The sequence below is a fragment of the Suncus etruscus genome, chromosome 6 (assembly GCF_024139225.1).
Source record: "Suncus etruscus isolate mSunEtr1 chromosome 6, mSunEtr1.pri.cur, whole genome shotgun sequence".
NCBI classification, from domain to species: domain Eukaryota; kingdom Metazoa; phylum Chordata; class Mammalia; order Eulipotyphla; family Soricidae; genus Suncus; species Suncus etruscus.
In genome coordinates this window covers 95382807-95402572 of record NC_064853.1, presented here as the reverse complement: position 1 = coordinate 95402572, position 19766 = coordinate 95382807, and the positions used below count along the sequence as shown (strand labels likewise).

Genomic DNA, 19766 nt, shown 5'->3' with positions numbered 1-19766 from the left:
TCTGCTTTGGTAACCCCCTGCCTGTCTCTGACCCCTTCGCTCTGCAATCCAGCCCCAAGCCTCACTTCAGCATCACCTTCAAACAGGTGGTGAAACTTGAACTTTGCCTTTTGGTACCCAATATAATTCCCCCTATTGAAAATTGTAATCAAATTCTTGTCATTAATTCCTCCTTTCAGTTCATAATTGCCCCCAATTTAACGTTTCTTGCCTGTTTCACTGGTTTATCTCCCCCATTGTTTCACATTTGTTTTTTCAGTCCTAAAACTACTGTGTTTTCATTGTTTTAATGCCTAACTTACCTGTCAAACCTGCTCTCACCCTAGCCTTAATCATAGGCCTGGGTGCTACCGCTGTAAGCACAATAATTTATTCATTGGTTCATACTCTAAAATCTGTCAATGCCTTAAGTATAACTGTTGTTAATAATGTTTACAAACTTAAACTAAGTTTACAACACTTAAAGCACATTGTTAACTCCCTAGCAAAGATAGTGCAGTAAAACCACCATGCTTTAATTTGGTTTCCTTTTTTTTTGAAGAAAGGGGGAGTCTGTGTAGCCCTTAAGGAACAATGTTGTATTTTTAAAGACAAAACAGGTTTAGTTAGAGATAGCGTTCAACATATTGGTGATGGTATAAAAGATTTTGAAAAACATTTCGATGAAGAACAAGGTTGGTACCAGGATTGGTTTTTCTCTTCCCCTTGGTTCCACACAATCTTGTCCACCGTTGTGGGCCCTCTTATTAGCCTCATGCTGCTCTTTTCTCTTGGCCCATGGATTTTCCGCAAAATTACTGCCTTTATTAAAAACCAGGTAGATGAAAAGGCAAAAACCTCTATTCAGGTTAACTACCAGCGTCTAACCCCGCGTGACTCCTGTGAAAACTTGGCTTTAGTCACCAAGCCGCCTTTCCAGCCACTAAGTTTCCAGGAGATAGAGCGCATAGCTAACAGACGGAGCTCGCTCAGGCACTTGTGCTCTCGGCTGTGGAGACACCTACGACGGGATTAGCAAGGTCCCAGTTAGGGCACGGCCCTAAAAGGCTACAACGCATAATTCGGATCTCTGCGCACACCCACGGCGTTTGTAGCCACCTTTTAAATGCGGCTTTGGCCGTGTCCGACCTGGTCAAACCTTGTATGCCTAAGACACGGTTCTTCCACCCGCTCACGACTTTCCTTCTTTTATTAGAAGAGAAAGGGGGAGATGTTGGGAACTGACTTGTTTGAGGACATTTTGCGGTTCTTTCTGCCATAGCCCAGCTTTTCACCTAAAAGCAATATGCAGTCTTGCTGCAAATTTTTGAGCTAAGAGAAAAGAATGTGCAGCTGCAGGACATAATTTAGCTCTAAGCCCGGAGGAGAGTAAAAACTGCCTGGTACAGTTATCAGAAACTAGGCCCCATTCCTTAAGACCACATTCCGGAGTGAATTAGGCTGTTTTCAATAAGTATATGCTACATTGTCTGTTCAAGATCACTGAGACAAGCACATCTTGCACCATTTCCTGATAGTCAAGCAATTAGGAATGCAGCTAGAAGGACACTAAAAGTTTCCATTGAAACAGCATGTTCAGCATAGCTTGAAGGTCATCCAGCCCCCTAGCCCACTGTCCACTTCGCGCCAAAAGTATGATTGACAGCACCTTTGTACTGCCCCCCTTCTCCTTCACTATAAAAGAAGGAGTTGTATTTCAATAAACGCCTTTGAGCAGTGAAATATTGTCTTAGGCCATTTATTATTAACCTCTCTTAAATTTCTTACAGTGTGGTTGTGCTTCTACTCAGCAAAATAGAAGTGCGGTCGTCTGAGAAGCCTTCCCAGCTAATTCCTGCTGGCCGGGCCCCCCTGGGGGCTTCTGGACCCTGCATGCAGACCCCAAGCCCTCAGTGTCCCTTGGCCATGGTGTCAGTTTCTTGCTCTGTAGACCTTTGCTCTGTGGCCTCTCAGTGCAGGGTGCAGAGTGTAGACCACAGAGTGAGGTCTCAATGAGACAAGAGTACCAGTTTTTGTGACTTAGTCTTCAGAGTGACACCTTCAGTACATGGACTTGCTGAATCTAGGCTTCAGTCAACATGGGAAATCCTTTGAGGGTGCAAAAACCAGGGGTAGTGATATTGGGGGCCATCTTGGAGGTATCCATCTTTCTTCCTTGTCCTGTTCTGTCTCTAGTGTTGTAGGGATTAAAATAAAAGGGCTCCCAGCATTCGTCACCAATTTATTAGCCTCACTAAGAGTAGCTGAATTTTGCCAATGGGTTTTCTTGATGCTTTCTTAATAAGTGTTCTAAGGAACAAGGTAGAGGGTTCAAGAGGATTTGCAAAAGGGTTTGAAGCTCTTTCCAAGAGGGTTCAAAAGCAGCTGGTCTATAGAATTCGATGTTTAATTTTGTATATCTAGTTCCTGCCTCCCAGTTTCTACTCTTGAGTGACTATTGTTCCCTCAGATCAATGACTTTATTATTTTGGGTTTGGAGCCAGAACCAACAGTGCTCAAAACTTACTCCTGGCTCTATGCTCAGGGATCATTCATAGGAACAGGAGGTAGGGCTTTGCCTTGTATACGGCTGACCCAGGATAGACCTCGGTTCAATACCCAGTATCCCAAATGGTCCCCCAAGTCAGGAGCGATTTCTGAGCACATAACCAGGAGTAACCCCTGAGCATCACAGGGTGTGGCCCAAAACAAAACAGAAGGGATCATTCCTGGTGATTCCCAGGTGTCCATATGGGATATTGGGGATCGAACCCAGACTGGCTGCATGCGAAGCTGATGCTCTACCCACTATACGTTCACTCCAACTCTCAATGTCTTTCAAGAAAGACAGACTTACATCTTCACTGCAAATTTATTCTATTCCTGACATTATTTTTAATTTTTTTGGGGGGGAAATATTCAGGGATCGCTTTTGCTCAGCATTCAGAGATTACTCCTAGCAGTGTTTGGGGCATCATAGGGGATGCTGGTTATTGAACCCAGGTCAGGTGCATGCAAGGTGAGTATGTTATTTGCCATACTATCTCTCTAGCACACTGTGAAATGATTTCTTAATAAAATTTTTAATTAAAATACCATGATATTTAGCTTAAAAGTTGTTATAATTGAGTTTCAATCATAAAATATTCCAACACCCATTCCGGCCACTGCACATTTTCTGCCACCATTGTCCCCAGTTGCCCTCCTTCTCCTCCACAAGTCTGCCTCTATAACGGACATTTTTCTTCTTTTTCTCTTCACTCTCTAATTCTTACTTTTTTTTTCCCTTTTAGACACTGTTATTTGCTATTACTGAAAGGGTATCATGCATATCACTTTTTTTCCACAACCCAGTTCTTGTCCAGAGTGATCATGTCAACTATCATTGGCAAAGTGGTCCTTTCTCTGACCTAATAGCACTCCCCACTCTTTGTGGCAAGATTCTGATCACGGACTGAAATGATCTTTGATGACTCGATGAGTACCAAGGTGTTTTTTTTTTATTCTCTTATTTTATTATGTTTACTCCTCTATTCATCATAGCAGTTGCCTTTTCTCATGTGATGGTTTATTTTTAATCTCTTCTCCAAATGGATCTTCAGTACCCAAGAGTCTGGCATAGATAAGCCATTTGGTAGAGAGGCTAATGCGTTTCACAGTGTATGCCAACCACTGCCTGCAGGTCCAGGTCTTCAGGTGACTTGGAGCTACTTTCAACCAGTAGGGCAGCCTCACAAGTTGCCTGTGTATTTTATTTATAATCTATGAGTCAGTCATTGTATTCCAGATAGCTCTTCACTGTCAAAGCTGCTTACAGAATGGAGTTAATTAAAGCTGAATTATTTTAATTGCTAATCATCAATAAAAAGATTTTTTATGGGAATGGCAGAGGTGTGTGATATCATTTTAAAAAAAAGGAAAAGAAAGCCAGCAGGTTCTTGTTTTCAAATTATGAGAGGTCCATTGCTTCCAGAAGTATTCAGGGATCGCTGGAGCGTAAGGAATGAGTTGTGTTGTGCAGAGCACAAAATTGACCCAGATCTTCCTTCTATTAGTGTCACATCATATCAATCAAGGAATCCTAGTGATTATTGGGCTTCCATCCCCAGGGGTGTTCAGATACCCATGGGAGGCTGATTGCTTGGCACATTAATGAGTGGCCTCTTTGCCCTCCCCTTTTACATTCAAACCTTCTCTAGAGGTTTACTTTTCCACTAACGTTGTTTGCTTTAAAAAAAAGATAAAAATACTTATCTGGTTGGTAAAACAAATAAGCACAAAACTGGAGTGTTCTTTTCAAAATGCAGCCAATGGAACAAAATGGTAAGTTTTAACAATCACACAAAGGTGAACCACAAATATCAATTCCTTCCTACTCTTTAAAAATATAAGCAATGTAGGGCCAAAGTGATAGCACAGTGGTAGGGCATTTGCTTTGCATTCTATTGACCCAGGACAGACCCAGGTTCAATCCCTGATATCCCATATGTTCCCAGAGCCAGCCAGGAATGACTTCTGGGCTCAGAGGCAGGAATAAGCCCTGAGCAGCACCTAGTGTGGCCACCAAAACAATATATATATACACATACATACACACACACACACAAAATGTTATTTTGGACTAGATAACTCTGGTTTTTTATGGAACTCTACTGCTAGCACACAAGGATATTTTGCAGGAAATCTGTCACTGGTGGTGCGGTAATTAAAGAGGGGAAAGTAGAGATCACAACTGAGTCTGTGGTATGGCTGTATTATTCTTGAAATGCCTAAAATGTCTCTGTGAATCCAAGAAGCAGTACATTAGGTAATGCACAGGCCTAGCTATTGTTGATTTGATCTCTGGCACTATATGTAGTACTTTGAGCACAAGAGTGATCCCTGACTACAAAGTCAGGAGTATCTCTTGAGCACTGACAGTTATAGCCCCAAATCTTCATCACCTCCATACACAAAGATAAAAATACCTTTCTGAGGGGCTGGAGCAGTGATGCGGAGCGGTAAGTTGTCTGCCTTTCTGGTGCTAGCCTAGGATGGACTGAGGTTCAATCCTCCGGAGTCCCATATGGTCCCCCAAACCAGGAGCAACTTCTGAGCACATAGCCAGGAGTAACCTCTACGCGTCACCGGGATTGGCCCAAAAAAACAAACCCCAAAAAAATACCATTTTGAGTCTGTAGTTATTGCAGGCTTGAGGTAAATGGATCAATCAAATTCAAGCCAGTTCATTATGTCAGGGTTCCTTTTGTTTTCAAAGGCCTGTCCGAGCTTTAGGACTTAAATTTTGAAAAAGGGCTATTTTCTCGTTCAATATTATTTAGAACTTTTTATTCATAAATAATGAATGTATTTACTCAAATGCATTTGTTGAGCATCTCCTAATCCCTAAACAAAGTAGACAGTGGGAATATACCAATGCACTGCACTAGTCTTGCAACTTAAGGTGCTGAATAGTAGGGGTGAAATGTTCTTGCATGAGGAAAGAATGAGTTAAAAAAAACGTCTTCAAGTAGCATTGGAGCTGGACCATGAAGAAAAGATAGGATTCTCCTGTATGCAGGAGAACAAGCAATTCAAAGCAGAGAAAACAGGATAAGGGGAGGCACAATGGCAGGAGGAATGGCTGATTGTCTAGAATTTAAAAATATATTTTTTTAAATTCCAGAGAGGATACAGATTTGGAAGATGGGATAGAGAAGAGACTAGGGGAGTTTTGTATAGTCTGTAAAGGTGCTTGAATGCTTATTGTAGGCAATGACAGGTGCCAAATCAAGCATTTGTTTGACAAATGACACCTTAGTCAAACCAAGCGTTTGATTTGTTTTACTCATTTATTTGTTTTTTTTGGCCACACCTAGATGTCTAGGGGTTACTTCTGGCTCTGCACTTAGAAATTATTCCTAGCAATGCTTGGGGGACCAAATACATGGATTGAACTTCAGCCATATGCAAGGCATGTGCTATACTATTGCTCAGCCCAAAGTTTTTAAGTCCTGATATTCTGCAATATTTTTTTTTAGAAAAATCTAGATTCAATATGGCAAGGGAACAAAATCTGTAGGCTTTACAGGTGGGAGAGCATTTGAGGGTAATAGGAAAAGGAAGACTAACATTTATTGATGACGATTGAAGGTACCTGAGCCAGACAAGGTACTTGACTTTTCACACAGTTATCCTTATAAGGTAGAAATTGTAATTCTCATGTCAGAGATGCAGTTAAATAACATGTCTCAAATAACAAGTGAGGTGGTAGAGTTGTTGAGCTTTGATTCCATTCTGTCTTGTTTCAAAGCTGCTCTTCTTTCCTTTTTTTTTTGTTTTGTTGAAGGGGATGGTGAGGGTCTGAATTGTGTCAGCAACAATGCTAAAGAGGCATCCTTCTTCTCCACAGAAGACTCCTAATTTAGTTGCACCTCATTGGGAAGCTTCTCCATTCACTTTATCATCCTAATTGCTTTAATATGACAAATTGACCAATTACTAGCAGGTTATTTATAACCATAGAGGAATTAGTTGCTTGGTTCAATCAAGCAGCCTAAAAGTAACTGATTTGTAATGACTTGATTTATCAAAGTGTTCAGAATGATTGGTGTGCTAAGATAAAGCATACATTAGACAAATATGTGCAGCAGAACAGGAAGGAAATGCTTTCCCAGTGGCATCTGAACCAAAGGGATTCTAACCCGAGCTCTACCCATAATCAAATGGGCAAGTCATAGCTTTCAAGTGCTGAGTGAGAGATGTTCTGGAAAGCCTTCTGTTTTGTTTTGCTGATAAAGAAACTGAAGACTAGAAAGCATGGGAAATTCGCCCAGGGCTCTCAACTAGAAAACAACAGAGCGTAGCCTGGAACCATCTGCACTGTTCTGATGCCAGGTCCGAGAGCACTATCCCCACTCTGCCAGCTGCACTGGGCAATTCCCTTAGCATCTTGAATCCTCAGTTAACTTTGTAGATAGCACTATACGCAGATAGATCTGCTTCCCAAATAAGGAAGCTCCAAACTTCTCAGCTAAAAACAAGTATTTTCTGCAGCTCATGATTCTGTAGACTGCCCTGGTAGTTTTTCTAGTCAGGTCTCCTATTTCTGTGACCAGCTGATGGGCATAAAATGATTCAGTATAATCGCATTGATAGTTCAAGTGATTGTTGGGCCATGGGCTGCAGATTGGCTGCTTATTACTGGAGTGTGTCTAGTCTCCTCCACAGGGTATTTCATTGTACAGCTGACTTGCTTAGATTTGTATGCATAGGAGAGGACTTAGGGTTCCAGGGGCAGGGAAGACCCTATTGAGCTGCTTTTTGAACATCTTGACTATGCCACCTTTTATTCTGCTTGCTAGAAGCAAGTCCATGGTGTGGTAGATAACTCTGAAATGTCTTGTGATTATTCTCACCTCCTGGCATTGACATCTTTGTGAACTCTCCTCTCCTCATATGAGGACCCAAACTAGTTACTTGCTTTTATAAGTTAGAATATGACAAAAGTGACATACTATCACTCCTTACCAATGAAAAATTTTAACTTCTTTAAAAATGTGTTTACTCTGCTAAAGCTGCTATAGCTGAACTGCACTGTGGAGAAGGAGCAAGGACCAGAGAGTGCTTTCCAGTCAGTAACCGATGAGCCCCACCATTCCTGAAGGAAAAGAATCTGCCAATAATCAATCAATGAATGAGCCTGGCAATAGTCTTTCTTAGTTGCCCCTTTAGATTAGAATGCTATGATTTTCATTGCAGCCTCCAAAGAAACTTTTGTTTGTTTACACTGAGATCTAGGTCACACCCAGATGTGTGTTTACTCCTGAATCTGTGCTCTGGGGTCACTCCAAGTAGTCTCTGGGGGATCAACTAGGATTGAATCCAGGTCAGCTGTATGTAAGACAAGTGCCCTACTTGCAGTATTATCTCTCCAGCTCCTCGTGAGAGACTTTTGAAAGAGGACCCAGCTAAGTCATGCCTTGTTTACCTGACCCACAGAAGCTGTGCATTGTTTCATTGGGGGCAATTTGTTACACAGCAATAGGTAACAAATGAACATTGCTAAACTCAGAGTCCAGGAGGGATGGAGCTATTCAAGAGTTCTAAGAAAAGTTATTATTCACACATATATTTGCAAACAATTTAACACAGATGGACTTTCCCCAAGGCTTTGGGAATCTGAGATGAAATAATTTTCCCTAATTCAATAGTTATTTATTCGTTGTGCTAAGTACCAAGAATGAGAGGGTGATCAAGCCTGAAACCATGGTACCTCCCAAGAGGGGATTACCATTTGAAGCAGGAGTAAGGAGGAAAGGGAAAAGATGTTAGCCCAATAATTCACTTCTTTAATTTTTTGTTCAAAGTTGAGCCAAGTGATATGAAAGGAGAACATATATAACAGTCTAGCTAGGTCAGAGAAAAGAGTGGGGGAAGAGGGATTGGAAAATTCCAGGCAGGAGTAGCATTCTCAAAGAGAAACTGGAGAGATGGTGAAAAGCTATGAGACAAGTCTATGATCAAACTGCATTCGATTGTGTTAATGGTATTGCTGGTTATGGTTTTTAAAAGTTCCTTTAGAGATAAATGCTAAAATATTTATGGGTAAAACAATATGATACCTGGGATTTTCTTCAAAATAATCTTGTGGTTGGGTGGGGGTCAGGAGCTAATGGGGGTAAAACCAAGACTTTCCAAATGAGTCAATACTTGTGGGAAACAGGAGAAGGGAACTTGAGGCATTCATGATCCCACTTCTCTTATTTTTGTATGTGCTGCATTTCCCACAATAGAATGTAAAAACTTGTATCCTGGAAAGCTCTGTGTATATATGTTTGAGAGGTCACAGAACATTTGCTTTCTCTACTCCCCCGAGGACAGTAAAGGTTAATAACTTCTGTAGGGCAAGGGGGTGGAATGAGGTTATGTGAGAGAAAACAGACTTCTCAGCTACACATTATGCGTAAAGTAAGCTTATTTTTTTTTTAACAATTTACCTTTGTGGTCTCACTAAGATGCTCTATTGCATTATTTTTCATGCTACCCCTTCACTATTTGAGACGGTATGCTTCATATAGCAATGATTCTTATGACACACTTTACCCGAGAGTAAACTTTTCCCTAGAGAATTGTTTTCAAGTATTAGTTCTTGAAGTACGAAAAGGATTTTGTTATAAGCGCTTTGATGTTCTGGGCTATATTTGAGTGAGGCTTTGTATTGGGGGTGAGAGAAAGTAAGCTAGAGGAGATGAGAATCCTCCTTTGTTTGAAAAATTCTTGTTTGGCTTGCTGCAGCAATAATAGATTATGGATTTCTTTCATTAAGTTTTCTCTCCCTTTTACTCATGTGATTCCGAGGTGGGTCAGACTATGAAATGAACAGCAGGGATGGAGAGACTTTATGAGTCAGGGATGTACTTAGGATAAATGTCCCTAGGATATTTTTCAGGAGTGGGGGTTACCTGGAGATACAGCTCAAGAGATGGTGCTTTGTGCTTATAACTGTTTCAATGTTAGGCTATTGAAGGAACCATATTTTGTGATTTTGATTCTGAATCTTTCTCAACAATGCTTTGCCATTCAATTCAATCTCTAACCTCTAAGAACTGGAGACTTCACCATAGTCAGATATATGCAAATTACATTTCCCTTCTCATGCCAAGGTTAAATAAAAGGAGAAACTATAAAAGATCGCTTATGGCAGCAGAGGATTTTCAGTGCCCGAAGATGAATTTGGCTATTTCAAAAACCCTGATGAAGCTCCTTGTCAGTGCATAGCAGGAATGAAGTAATATAACCGAGAAAGTGGACCTGCACATAAACATGTTCCCACACAGCATTTAAGCTAAAAGGCTTCGTTGTTGTTCTCTGAACCTCAGCAATTACAGGCATTTTCCACTGCTTTCAAGCACATTTGGCAAATAATGACAAAAGGTCTCCCTTTTCTATGTTCAAGACTGTGCTCTAGCCTTGTTGCAGGGAAGCACTAATTCCCAAATCAGGCTTCCCAGAGCGAGTGGTTTGTTTTCTCTTAGTGAATCCAGCCCTGGGTAGGTTCCCAGCAGCCCTGCCTGGTGTGGAAAATCTATTTGGAGTAACTTGTCCCCAGTGGGGATGAAGGCAGATGATTGTGTGGGGGAAACAGCAGCCATCACCATCATGGTCACTTATGCCCACATTAACATGCAAAGACAGAGAAATAAGTCTCATTTGTGTACCCTCCACACATTCCCAGTAACACCATATACACAACATATTCTTGACCCCACGCACACATATTATCAAGTGACACACTACCATATGCATGATTCTCTGCACGTTCTGTCTACCTAACATCATGCAGACACATGCCAACACACTTACCACGAACACCAGTAACTATTATTATTATTATTTTGGAATGTTTGAGCTACACGACAGATCTCTGGATTCACCCTTTGTTCTAAGCTCAGGGATCATTTTGGGTGAGACTCTGGGGGACCTTATCAAGTGCTGAGGGTCCAATCCAGGTTGACCACATGCAAGCCGAATGCCCTGCTTGCTGTGCTATGACTCTGGGCCCTCCAGCTTAATATTACATGTGCGTAGGCACACACTCGTGTATACACAACACCCCCATCCACATTCCCCTCTGCTGAGATACATCCTCACGTACACACATATACAGTTCAACAAACGCACACTCCATATATCAAGGCCATGTGCATCACCATGTGCGTATGTCACATGTTACGTGTCCCACATAGACACTTGACACGTCCAGCTACACCTACTTTTTCCCTCACCCAACACCGGCCTTGAGTTGGAGATGCACCCTACTAGATCCCAATGATCAGTCCTATGCACCACACATAGCATGCTATCACACTGGTCACCCCCTCAACTTGGTCACTTTCTCCTCAGTGACTGGGGTCTGAAGGGCACAAGAGGTGCCGGGGCCCATCCAGAGCAAGGGCGCGCGCGCTCGAGGACTCTGCAGGGGGGGCGGCGTGTACTCGTTCCAAAAACGAGCTGGAGAGGAGAGGAAAGTGCGCGCGCATCCGAGAACTTCCCGCGGTGGTGGCCTTGGGTGGGCGTGTCCAGTGGCGTCAAGCCAGTCTCGGCTGCGGGGGGGTGGGGGTGGGGGGGAAAAAAGGGCTTCGAGGGGGCGTGGCCCGCGGGTCTCCGAGAGCGCGCGCGAGGGGGCGTGGCCATCGAGTCCGAGGACGCGCACGAGGGGCGTGGCCTAGCGAGTCTCCGAGGGCGTGCGAGTGGGCGGGGCCTACCTAGAGTCGCGAACGCGCGTGCGCGTGCGCGTGGAGAGGCGGCGGCGCGCGCGGCGCGGCCGGGCGTGAAGTGGGAAGAGGCGGCGGCGGCGGCGGGCTCGGCCTCCTCCTGCTGCTCACGCTGCCCGCGCTCGCTGCACCCGGGGCGGCTCCTCTCCTCTCCGCTCCGCTCTCCGGGCTTGCGAGGCGGGCGGGCGGGCGGGCGGGCGCGGACATGAGTGCGGCGGCAGCGGCGGCGGCGGCGGCGTCGGCGCCTCCCGAGCGGGGTCGCAAGAGCGAGAAAGTGGACGAGGCGCAGGCCCTGGCGCGGAGTTGCGCGGCGCGCCGGCCCGACTTCCAGCCGTGCGACGGGCTGTCCATCTGCGCCACGCACAGCCACGGCAAGTGCTTCAAGCTGCACTGGTGCTGTCACCTGGGCTGGTGTCACTGTAAGTGCGGGGTCGGGGTGGGCGATCGGGGCTTGGCAAGTCCTTCCCAGGGGCAAGCTCCGTCGCCCCCCGCTTCTGCAAGAAGGGCATCTGATCTGGCCGTCCCAGCACAAGGAGCTTCTTGGGGGGGGGGGGGAATAGGTGGTCGAGAACCCGGCAGAGTTGGTGACACTACAGGGATTTTGACAAAAGAGAAATTTCTCCTTCCTTCCCTCCCTCCCTCTCCACTGATGCTTGCTTTCTCTCCTGGCGCTCACTTCAGCTTCTCCCTAGCTGTTAGGTGATGGGCAGGAAGAGCCCCTTAGACATGGAATTTTGCTCGCTTTCTTGCCTCCACATCGTAGCCAGCGCTTGGAGAGGGAGGGACTGCTTCCAAGAAGTTAATATTAACACTTCAGTGGCATCCTCAAGTTCCAGTCGCAGGAAAAAAAAAAAAAGAATCAGCATAGAAGAACATCTTGGCAAAGGAGGAGAGAATCATGATGGAAAGTGAGCTGAAATCAGTTTTAGGAAAGCCTGAACTCAAAGAAAGCTCTAGCTAGGCCCTCTCTCTGTTTTTAATCTTGATTTATAAAATGAATTCAATTTAAGTAGTCATTTAATCAGAAGTCCACAATTTGATTAGCTTATGGTATCTGGCTTGCCTTCTCTGATCAAGAACCTTTTTTTTTTTTTAAATAGGAACCTAACCCATGCATGCCTTGATACAGCATTGTAACAGGGTTTTGGAGTGTAAATTTTAGGACACAAAATCCAGAAGTGATCTTAAGTTAAAATGATTTTGTCCTTGTTGGTCAGGAGAAAAATGGCTCCCAGCAAGAGATGCATTACCTAGAAAAACCCTCTTTCACATTAATTGGATATATTAGAATGCAATCCATTCCATTTATGATTTAAAGGGTGGAGGATTCTGGCGGATCTTTTTATCCGCAGGCACATTGAGCAGTGTAGATCTCTCTCTCTCTCTCTCTCTCTCTCTCTCTCTCTCTCTCTCTCTCTCTCTCTCTCTCTCTCTCTCTCTCTCTCTCTCTCTCTCCCTCTCTCCTCTCTCCCCTCTCCTACCCCCCTTTCTCTCTCATACACACACATGCTGAGCGCTCAGTTCCTCTTGTCTTTAGTGCTCTGGCTGAGAGATCCGTTCCCAGTTCTACAGCAGAGCTCCGGTGGGGGACAGACTTCCGATTTGGAAGTGGCAATTCAGGAAACCTGGCATGCTGAAGTGCACGGGTGGGACTGTCTGGAGAGTCTCTCTCCCTTGGGAAGGAGAGCCATGGAGGAAGAGGGGAGGTAGGTTCAGTGCCTGTCTTATGGCAGCTGTCTCCCATCTGAGTCCAACCCTACAAGGGGAACCTTACAATTTTCTCAGCTTTTTCTTCAGCAGACAGCCTCGACTTTTAATAGACTCTTCCTTATACAGAGCTGAAATCAGTTACTTTCTAACTTCTTTTCATTGGTTCTATTTCTACCTTATGAAATCATATAGGACATTCAATCTAATTTTTTTAAGATCCCGGCTGGCTCAGCTCTTCAGGTAGATACATGTATTTCTCATGGATGAAGGTGATCTATCTTCTCAGCCACTGACCCAATGTCTGCCTCTAAATAGGTTGGCAGTTCCCATCAATTGAATGGTTGAATGAAGTGGCCATCATTTCCCTTTCAAGGAATCCTTTTATCTTAGTTATACATCTTTAGTACCTCCTGTCTTTATTTTATGGAAGAATGTTTAGGCTTCTTTACATCCTGATGGTTCTGTTACGAACCGGTGTGAGCCAATATAATTTGAGCCATTAAATGCACCAGACCATAGTGTCCCTCTTGTAGTCTGATCAGTTAAGAGTTGAGCAGGACTTCCGGCTGTGGTGGTGAGATGTTACTGCTGCTCCAGTTACTAGCATCACAGTAGGCTTCCTGAGAGCTGCATTGTATGGAATTTGCTGCTGTCAGACTGAATTTAGCTTGCTCTCCACTAGAACTGTGAACCCGCTTTTTGTTCACTTGTTTTCCATATGTGGCAATTAATTCGCAAGGCTTGTCCATCAGTAGCATACACAGAACACATATGTATATAGACATATATATTTGGACATAAACACTGACTCATCCTTAGATATTTTTTTCCTATTACATTTCATTTTGGTTTAGCCCATTTTTCTTGGTTCTAATTGTGACTTTATATCCTAGCTCTTCCATAAGATGTTATAAGCCCCCTAGTTTGATGTCAGCTGGATACCAAGAGTTGTATAATAACCCTCTACATCTTTATTTACATTACTTGATATCACTGTTGATAGGGAAAAGCCCCAGACAAAGTCCTCAAATATACCTATGGAGCTGACCTTTAGGTTGAGAGCAATTTACTAATGAACATTTAAGGTCTTTCAAACAAACAATAGTCTGTTTTGGGGACTGGAGTATAGCACAGTGGGAGGTCATTTGCCTAGCATGCGGCCGACCCAGGATGGACCTGGATTTGATTTCTGGCATCCCATATGGTCCCCCAAACCTGCCAGGAGTAACTTCTGAGCACAGAGCCAAGAGTAACTCCTGAGTGCCGCTGAGTGTAATCCCCAAACCAAAAAAAAAAAAAAAAAAAAAAAAAGACCTATTTTTATTCACAAGTGCATGATGAGAACCTGGTCAGATACCTTGCTAAAAATATTTTTTTTCCCTTTTGGGTCATACTTGGTTATATTTAGGGCTACACCAGGCTCTGTGATCAGGGATCTCTCTTGGCAGTGCTTCCACGAATTGAACCGGGGTTAGCTGTGGTGAAGGCAAGGACTTTCCTGGTTGTATTATCTCTCTGGACCCATCAAACACCACTTCATGGCTGCTTTTCTGATGTATCATCTATCTATAAACACATTTTCTTAAAAAAAAAAGAAATTATGGGGCTAAAGTAATATAGTAGCTGGTAGGGCACTTGCCTTGCACATGGCTGATCCAGACTTGATCCCTGGCACCCATATGTTCATCTGAGGCTTGCTAGGAGTGATCCCTGAGTGCAGAGCCAGGTGTAAATCCTAGGGACACTTTATGTCCCTAAAGCAAACAACGATAAAAATTAACTGGGTATAAATCAGATTGGGTCTACAAGGCTTACTGACCTGAATTGTTCAACACTATGAGTTGAAGTGAATAGAAGCTATCTAATTCCAATAAAAAAAAAATCTGGATTTAGGATAGGAATGACATCTCAGAGACTGGACTGCTGTCAGTATTTTTTAATTACTGCTATTATGTGGGTCACTCTGGGCGGTGCTGGAAGATTCTAGGGCCACAGGGCTGTTGTCCAGCATTGTTCTGGCAACTGATGTCAAGAATTGAAACCAGGGCCTGTACTCTACTGTTTAAGCCATGTCCCAGCTCTCCTCTCTCTCCTCTTCCCCCTCTCTTCTCTTCTCTGTATTTTGAGGGGATCTAGCAACTATGCTCAGGATCTGGGGCTATTGCCTGTGATACTTGACTAGGTGATTAGAATTCCACTTGGCAATTCATTACTTAGAAAAGAAAATCCCTCCTGTCCTCTTCCCTTCTCTTTCTGTCCCTGCCCCTCCCCTCCCTTCCTTCCTTTTCCTTTAGTCATGACAAGGTTTGCACACACTTGGTTATATTTCTTGTAGAGCAGGTTGTGATGATGTGGATCACACTGTGGTACACACACACACACAATCCAGCTGGGGATCTCATATTTGAGTTGAGATGCTTGTGCTTGCCAGGTGATACCACTTGCTGTCTTTCAGTTGTGATGCTTGCTGGGGATTGCATGTTGGTTGTGCTCACACATACCTGACTTGCACTGGAGATTATAATACATCACTCTCTGTGGCATAGATGTGGGGGTTCCAGATGGCAAAAATGTCAAGACCCAGAAGTGTGCACAGTGCATTAGGGTGTCACAGTGATAGGGTTCAGGACCTTTCAAATGCAAGTACGTTTCTGCATCCTCCACCATGCTCCTCCTCTCTTGAAATCAGGTCTACATTTATTTGCTCTCGGCTAGTCTTATTTAATTTTTTTGAATTTTATAATTGAATCATTGTGAATTACAAAGCTATTCATGATCAAGTTTCAGGTGTGCAATGTTCCAACACCTTTCCCTTCACCAGTGTCTACTTTCCTCTAAAAGTGCTTCCAGTTCCCTACCCCTGCCTTCCAGCCTGTCTCTATGACAGGCACTTCTGTCTTTTTCTTTTCCCTGTTAGGCACAGTGGCTTACAATTCTGTTACTGCGAGGGTATCATACATATCACTTTACTTCCTTTCAGCACCTCGACCTTGTCTTTCACAGCCTACCAAGGTCTCTGCTGCCTCTGCTGGTAGCGGTTCCTTACTCATGTTCACCAGACTCTTCAGCTCATGGAGAGCAAGAAGGTTACCATTGGTCTCCCCATCTACATTAAGTATCAATTCCTTCTGCTCCTTTTTTAACCCAGAATTTTATTTTCCCCCTAAGCAAGGGTTGGCATCCTTGAGCAGTTCTATTTTCTTTTTGGTATTCATGAAGATTACAGATTTTGTAAGCAGAATTCCCTTCATTCTGTAGAACATGTATACTGAGTAATTTCTTTTTAAGGAACATTGTTATGCAAATGAGGAGTACAGCTGAATTATGCCCTTTAAATAGAGTATAGAGATATGAATCATACCATTGTTTTGTTTAGTATGTTTGGGGCCACACCCAGTAGTGCGCTGAGGCTTCTGCTAGCTTGGTGCTGAAGTATTGTGTTTATTCCTGACAATGTTTGGGGGACTCTGCTAGGATTCATGTAAGTAAAGGTTTGGATTAGACCCTTGAATAATCTCCCCAGCCTTCTAGTTTTATAAAAAAAATTATTCCTTTCAAGTTACAAATGATGGAGTGTGTGATATTGGAACAGTGTATGCATGAAACCTTATCATTAACAATATTGTAAACTACGGTGTTTCAAATAAAATAAAATGGCAAATCATATAGTGAGAAAAATCACTGGTTTGTTCATCAAAACAAAAAATATCAAACAAGAGAACTGCCTTGAAACTTGAGAAAAAACTTAAAACAGAGGAAGTTTAACTTTATACACTTGATGTTAAAATTGTGAGTTCATGACCTTATAAATAAAAGGCTCAAAAAAACATGTGCATAAAATATATGAAGCATATATTTCAATAGATGTGGTGCTTAACATATGCATTATTAAAGGAAACAGTTATTTTTTATAATAGATTGTGAGCATTGTGTGGGAAAGAACTAATCTACTGGTGTCAATGTCAAAGATATTGAAGGATTATGGTTCTGAATGTGCATCCTTATTCTTTTTTTTCCAAATAAAGAGTGTTGCTGGTTTGAATTAATGAGGGAAGGATTCCAAATGAATTTTGAGAGAAATACATGGCTCAGCTAGACAGAATTGGAAGTAAACTGCATGCAGATATTATGAAACACATTTTTGTGATGAATATTTCAAATGAATATTAAATGATATAGTAGGACTAGAGAGATACTACAGTGGGTAGGGTGCTTGCCTTACACATGAGTGATCTGGGTTTGATCCCAGGAACCCTTTATGGTCACCAAGCACTATCAGGAATGATCCCTGAGTGCAGAGCCAGAAGTAAGCCCTGAACACTGATGAGTGTGGGCCCCCACTTCCCCCAAAAAAGAAAAGCCTTAGCATTATAGTCATAACAGGGCACAATGAAACCATTGAGGGAGGTTATCTTGGTATTAGTGTAGAAAATAGAAATTTATGCAACAAAATCATATAATGGAAATGGAACAGCTTGGATTGTAGGGATGAGGGAGAGGAGGAAGATCATTATAAAAGATAAGCTCTTGGACTTCTAGAATTCTGTCTTCTGCAACTTGGATGAATGGTGGGTCATTCAGGCACTAACAGCATTCAAGTCCTAGAGAAGAATCCATCCTGATTTATCATGGATTACTATTATAAACCCAAGAAGATTTTGAATCTATCTTTTGTTAAATTGAATTTAAGCTGCCTTATTTTTACATGTTGATGTAAGCAGGTAATTGGATGTAAGCAGGGAATCTGAGAATCTGAATCACAGAGACCTTTTCTAGAGATAATATGGAAGTCATTTACTTATCTACAGGTTGGCAATGTAACCTTGATGAGACACAGGATTGTTTAGAGAGAAGTGATTGATAGTCTAAGAAAGGAAGAAAATCCTTATGCTTTTTCTTCCAAACATTAACATTCCTGGATGCATGGAAATGAACTGGCAGTAGGGTCAAGTAAGTTATTGGCAAAGAAGAAAAGTCTGGAGTCTAGTATTGTAGAAGTTGTGGGAAATGAGTATTTTAAGAACACATGAAAATGAAACCAAATTTTGGAGTACTTGGTTATTTGCAATATACAAATAGTAATTTTTGTTTCATGACTGAAGAAATAGGTAAAAGGTTTCAATCCTATGAACAATGATTTTAGGAATATTAGTCAAAGATTTTGAAACACTGAATTATTCAAGGCAGGAAGAGAAAAAGAATACTAGGAACTGAGAATTAGGGCCAGAGATAATTCATGTTTATTGAGTGATTATTTTGTACTGGAGTAAGCCTATTATGTTGCATTCTTAATAGTCAATTATGTCATTATGTCCATTTAACGGTTGGGGAAAAATGCTTAGGGATGTTAAGTACTTTTCCCACATGCACACAGCTATGAAGGACTAGAGCTGAGATTTGGATCCAGGACTCTGACTCCAGGGACCTGGACTCTTAAGCACCATAGGTACTATAAAGCAATTAAAAATTAATGGGCAAAATCAAGACTTCTTTTTTCCTCCATTAAAGTCAATGATGGGGAAAGTTTTAAAGAAATGGGGAGCAAATTGTCTCAGTTGAAACAGTGAAACTGAAGAAAGAAAACTGTAAAGAGGTCATTAGATGTGCTGGGGTAGAAGTCCCAGTTAAGGGTTAAGGAAGAACAAGTGGTTAGAAGGTTAGACAGGGGTGGAAGTGGGGGAGTGTACTTGTATAATGCAGGTGCCACAAGCTGAACTGAGTTGGTTTAATAAAAATCACATAATAGATGAGCTCAGTTTTCTGCAGAAGGCATCTTAAAAGATGTCTATCTCTTTCAGGTTGAAAAGCAAGAAGAGTGGGACTTGATGCAGTCTAATAGGTGGTATTAACATATCTAAAGAAATACTGTCACAGCCAGGCAATGGGCAGCATGGAAATGGGAGAAAAACTGAATTCAGAGAAGCAGAATTTGAAAGTATTTCTTTGTTTTGTTTTGTTTTTTTTTTTTGTTTTTTTGGGGGGGGGTCACACCCGGCGGTGCTCAGGGGTTACTCCTGGCTGTCTGCTCAGAAATAGCTCCTGGCAGGCACGGGGGACCATATGGGACACCAGGATTCGAACCAACCACCTTTGGTCCTGGATCGGCTGCTTGCAAGGCAAACGCCGCTGTGCTATCTCTCCGGGCCCGAAAGTATTTCTTTGAGCACTATTCAGAGAAGGCCATATACAGCTCAGGGCTTAACTGTCTGTCCCCGTGATGGGACTATCCCAGCAAACACTTACTTTTTTTCTTTTTCATTTTTGAAATAGGAAGATTTATTGCAAAGGGAAAGGGGAAGGGAAAGAACTTCCCCAGCTGGGGAGAAACAGTAAAGAACTAAGTTCAACATTTGGTCTTAATTTGACTTTTCTACTTATAGACTTATACAGGGACACAAGGGGCTGATTTAAGTAATTAAAATTTATTTTATTTTATTTTTTGGGCCTTATCCAACAGTTCTCCAGAATCTCTCCTGGCAAGGTGCTGGGGATCAAACCTGGGTTGCCCAGCATGCAAGGCAAGAGTCTTGCCCTTGTGCTATTTTTTTCAGTCTTGATTAGAGAATTTAATCGTCTGAACTTTATGGCATATGTATATATATATATACATATATATGTATATATATCTGTTAAATTAGCATTGTGATTTGGTATTCTGTTCTATTTTCTGTAGCTACATAATTTTGGGGTACTCACAAAATCACAAAATCACTTCCTTGAGTTAATAGCAGCTGATTTTCCTAAGGGACATCTCAGTCATATCAATAATAGTAATGACAATATATTTCATGTTTCACAGTGAAAACTAGTTTCCCTCAGTCC

At 42.4% G+C, this 19766-nt stretch overlaps 1 protein-coding gene across 1 annotated transcript in view; it reads left to right on the top strand.

The window, feature by feature from the left end:
* The first annotated feature begins 11439 nt into the window (after positions 1-11439).
* The window catches only part of C6H3orf70 (chromosome 6 C3orf70 homolog), a 61646-nt gene continuing 53319 nt past the window's right edge, over positions 11440-19766 (top strand). The window contains exon 1 of the mRNA XM_049775894.1: positions 11440-11653. Within this exon, the coding sequence (XP_049631851.1) occupies positions 11440-11653 (214 nt within the window). The remainder of the gene's footprint in view (positions 11654-19766) is intronic.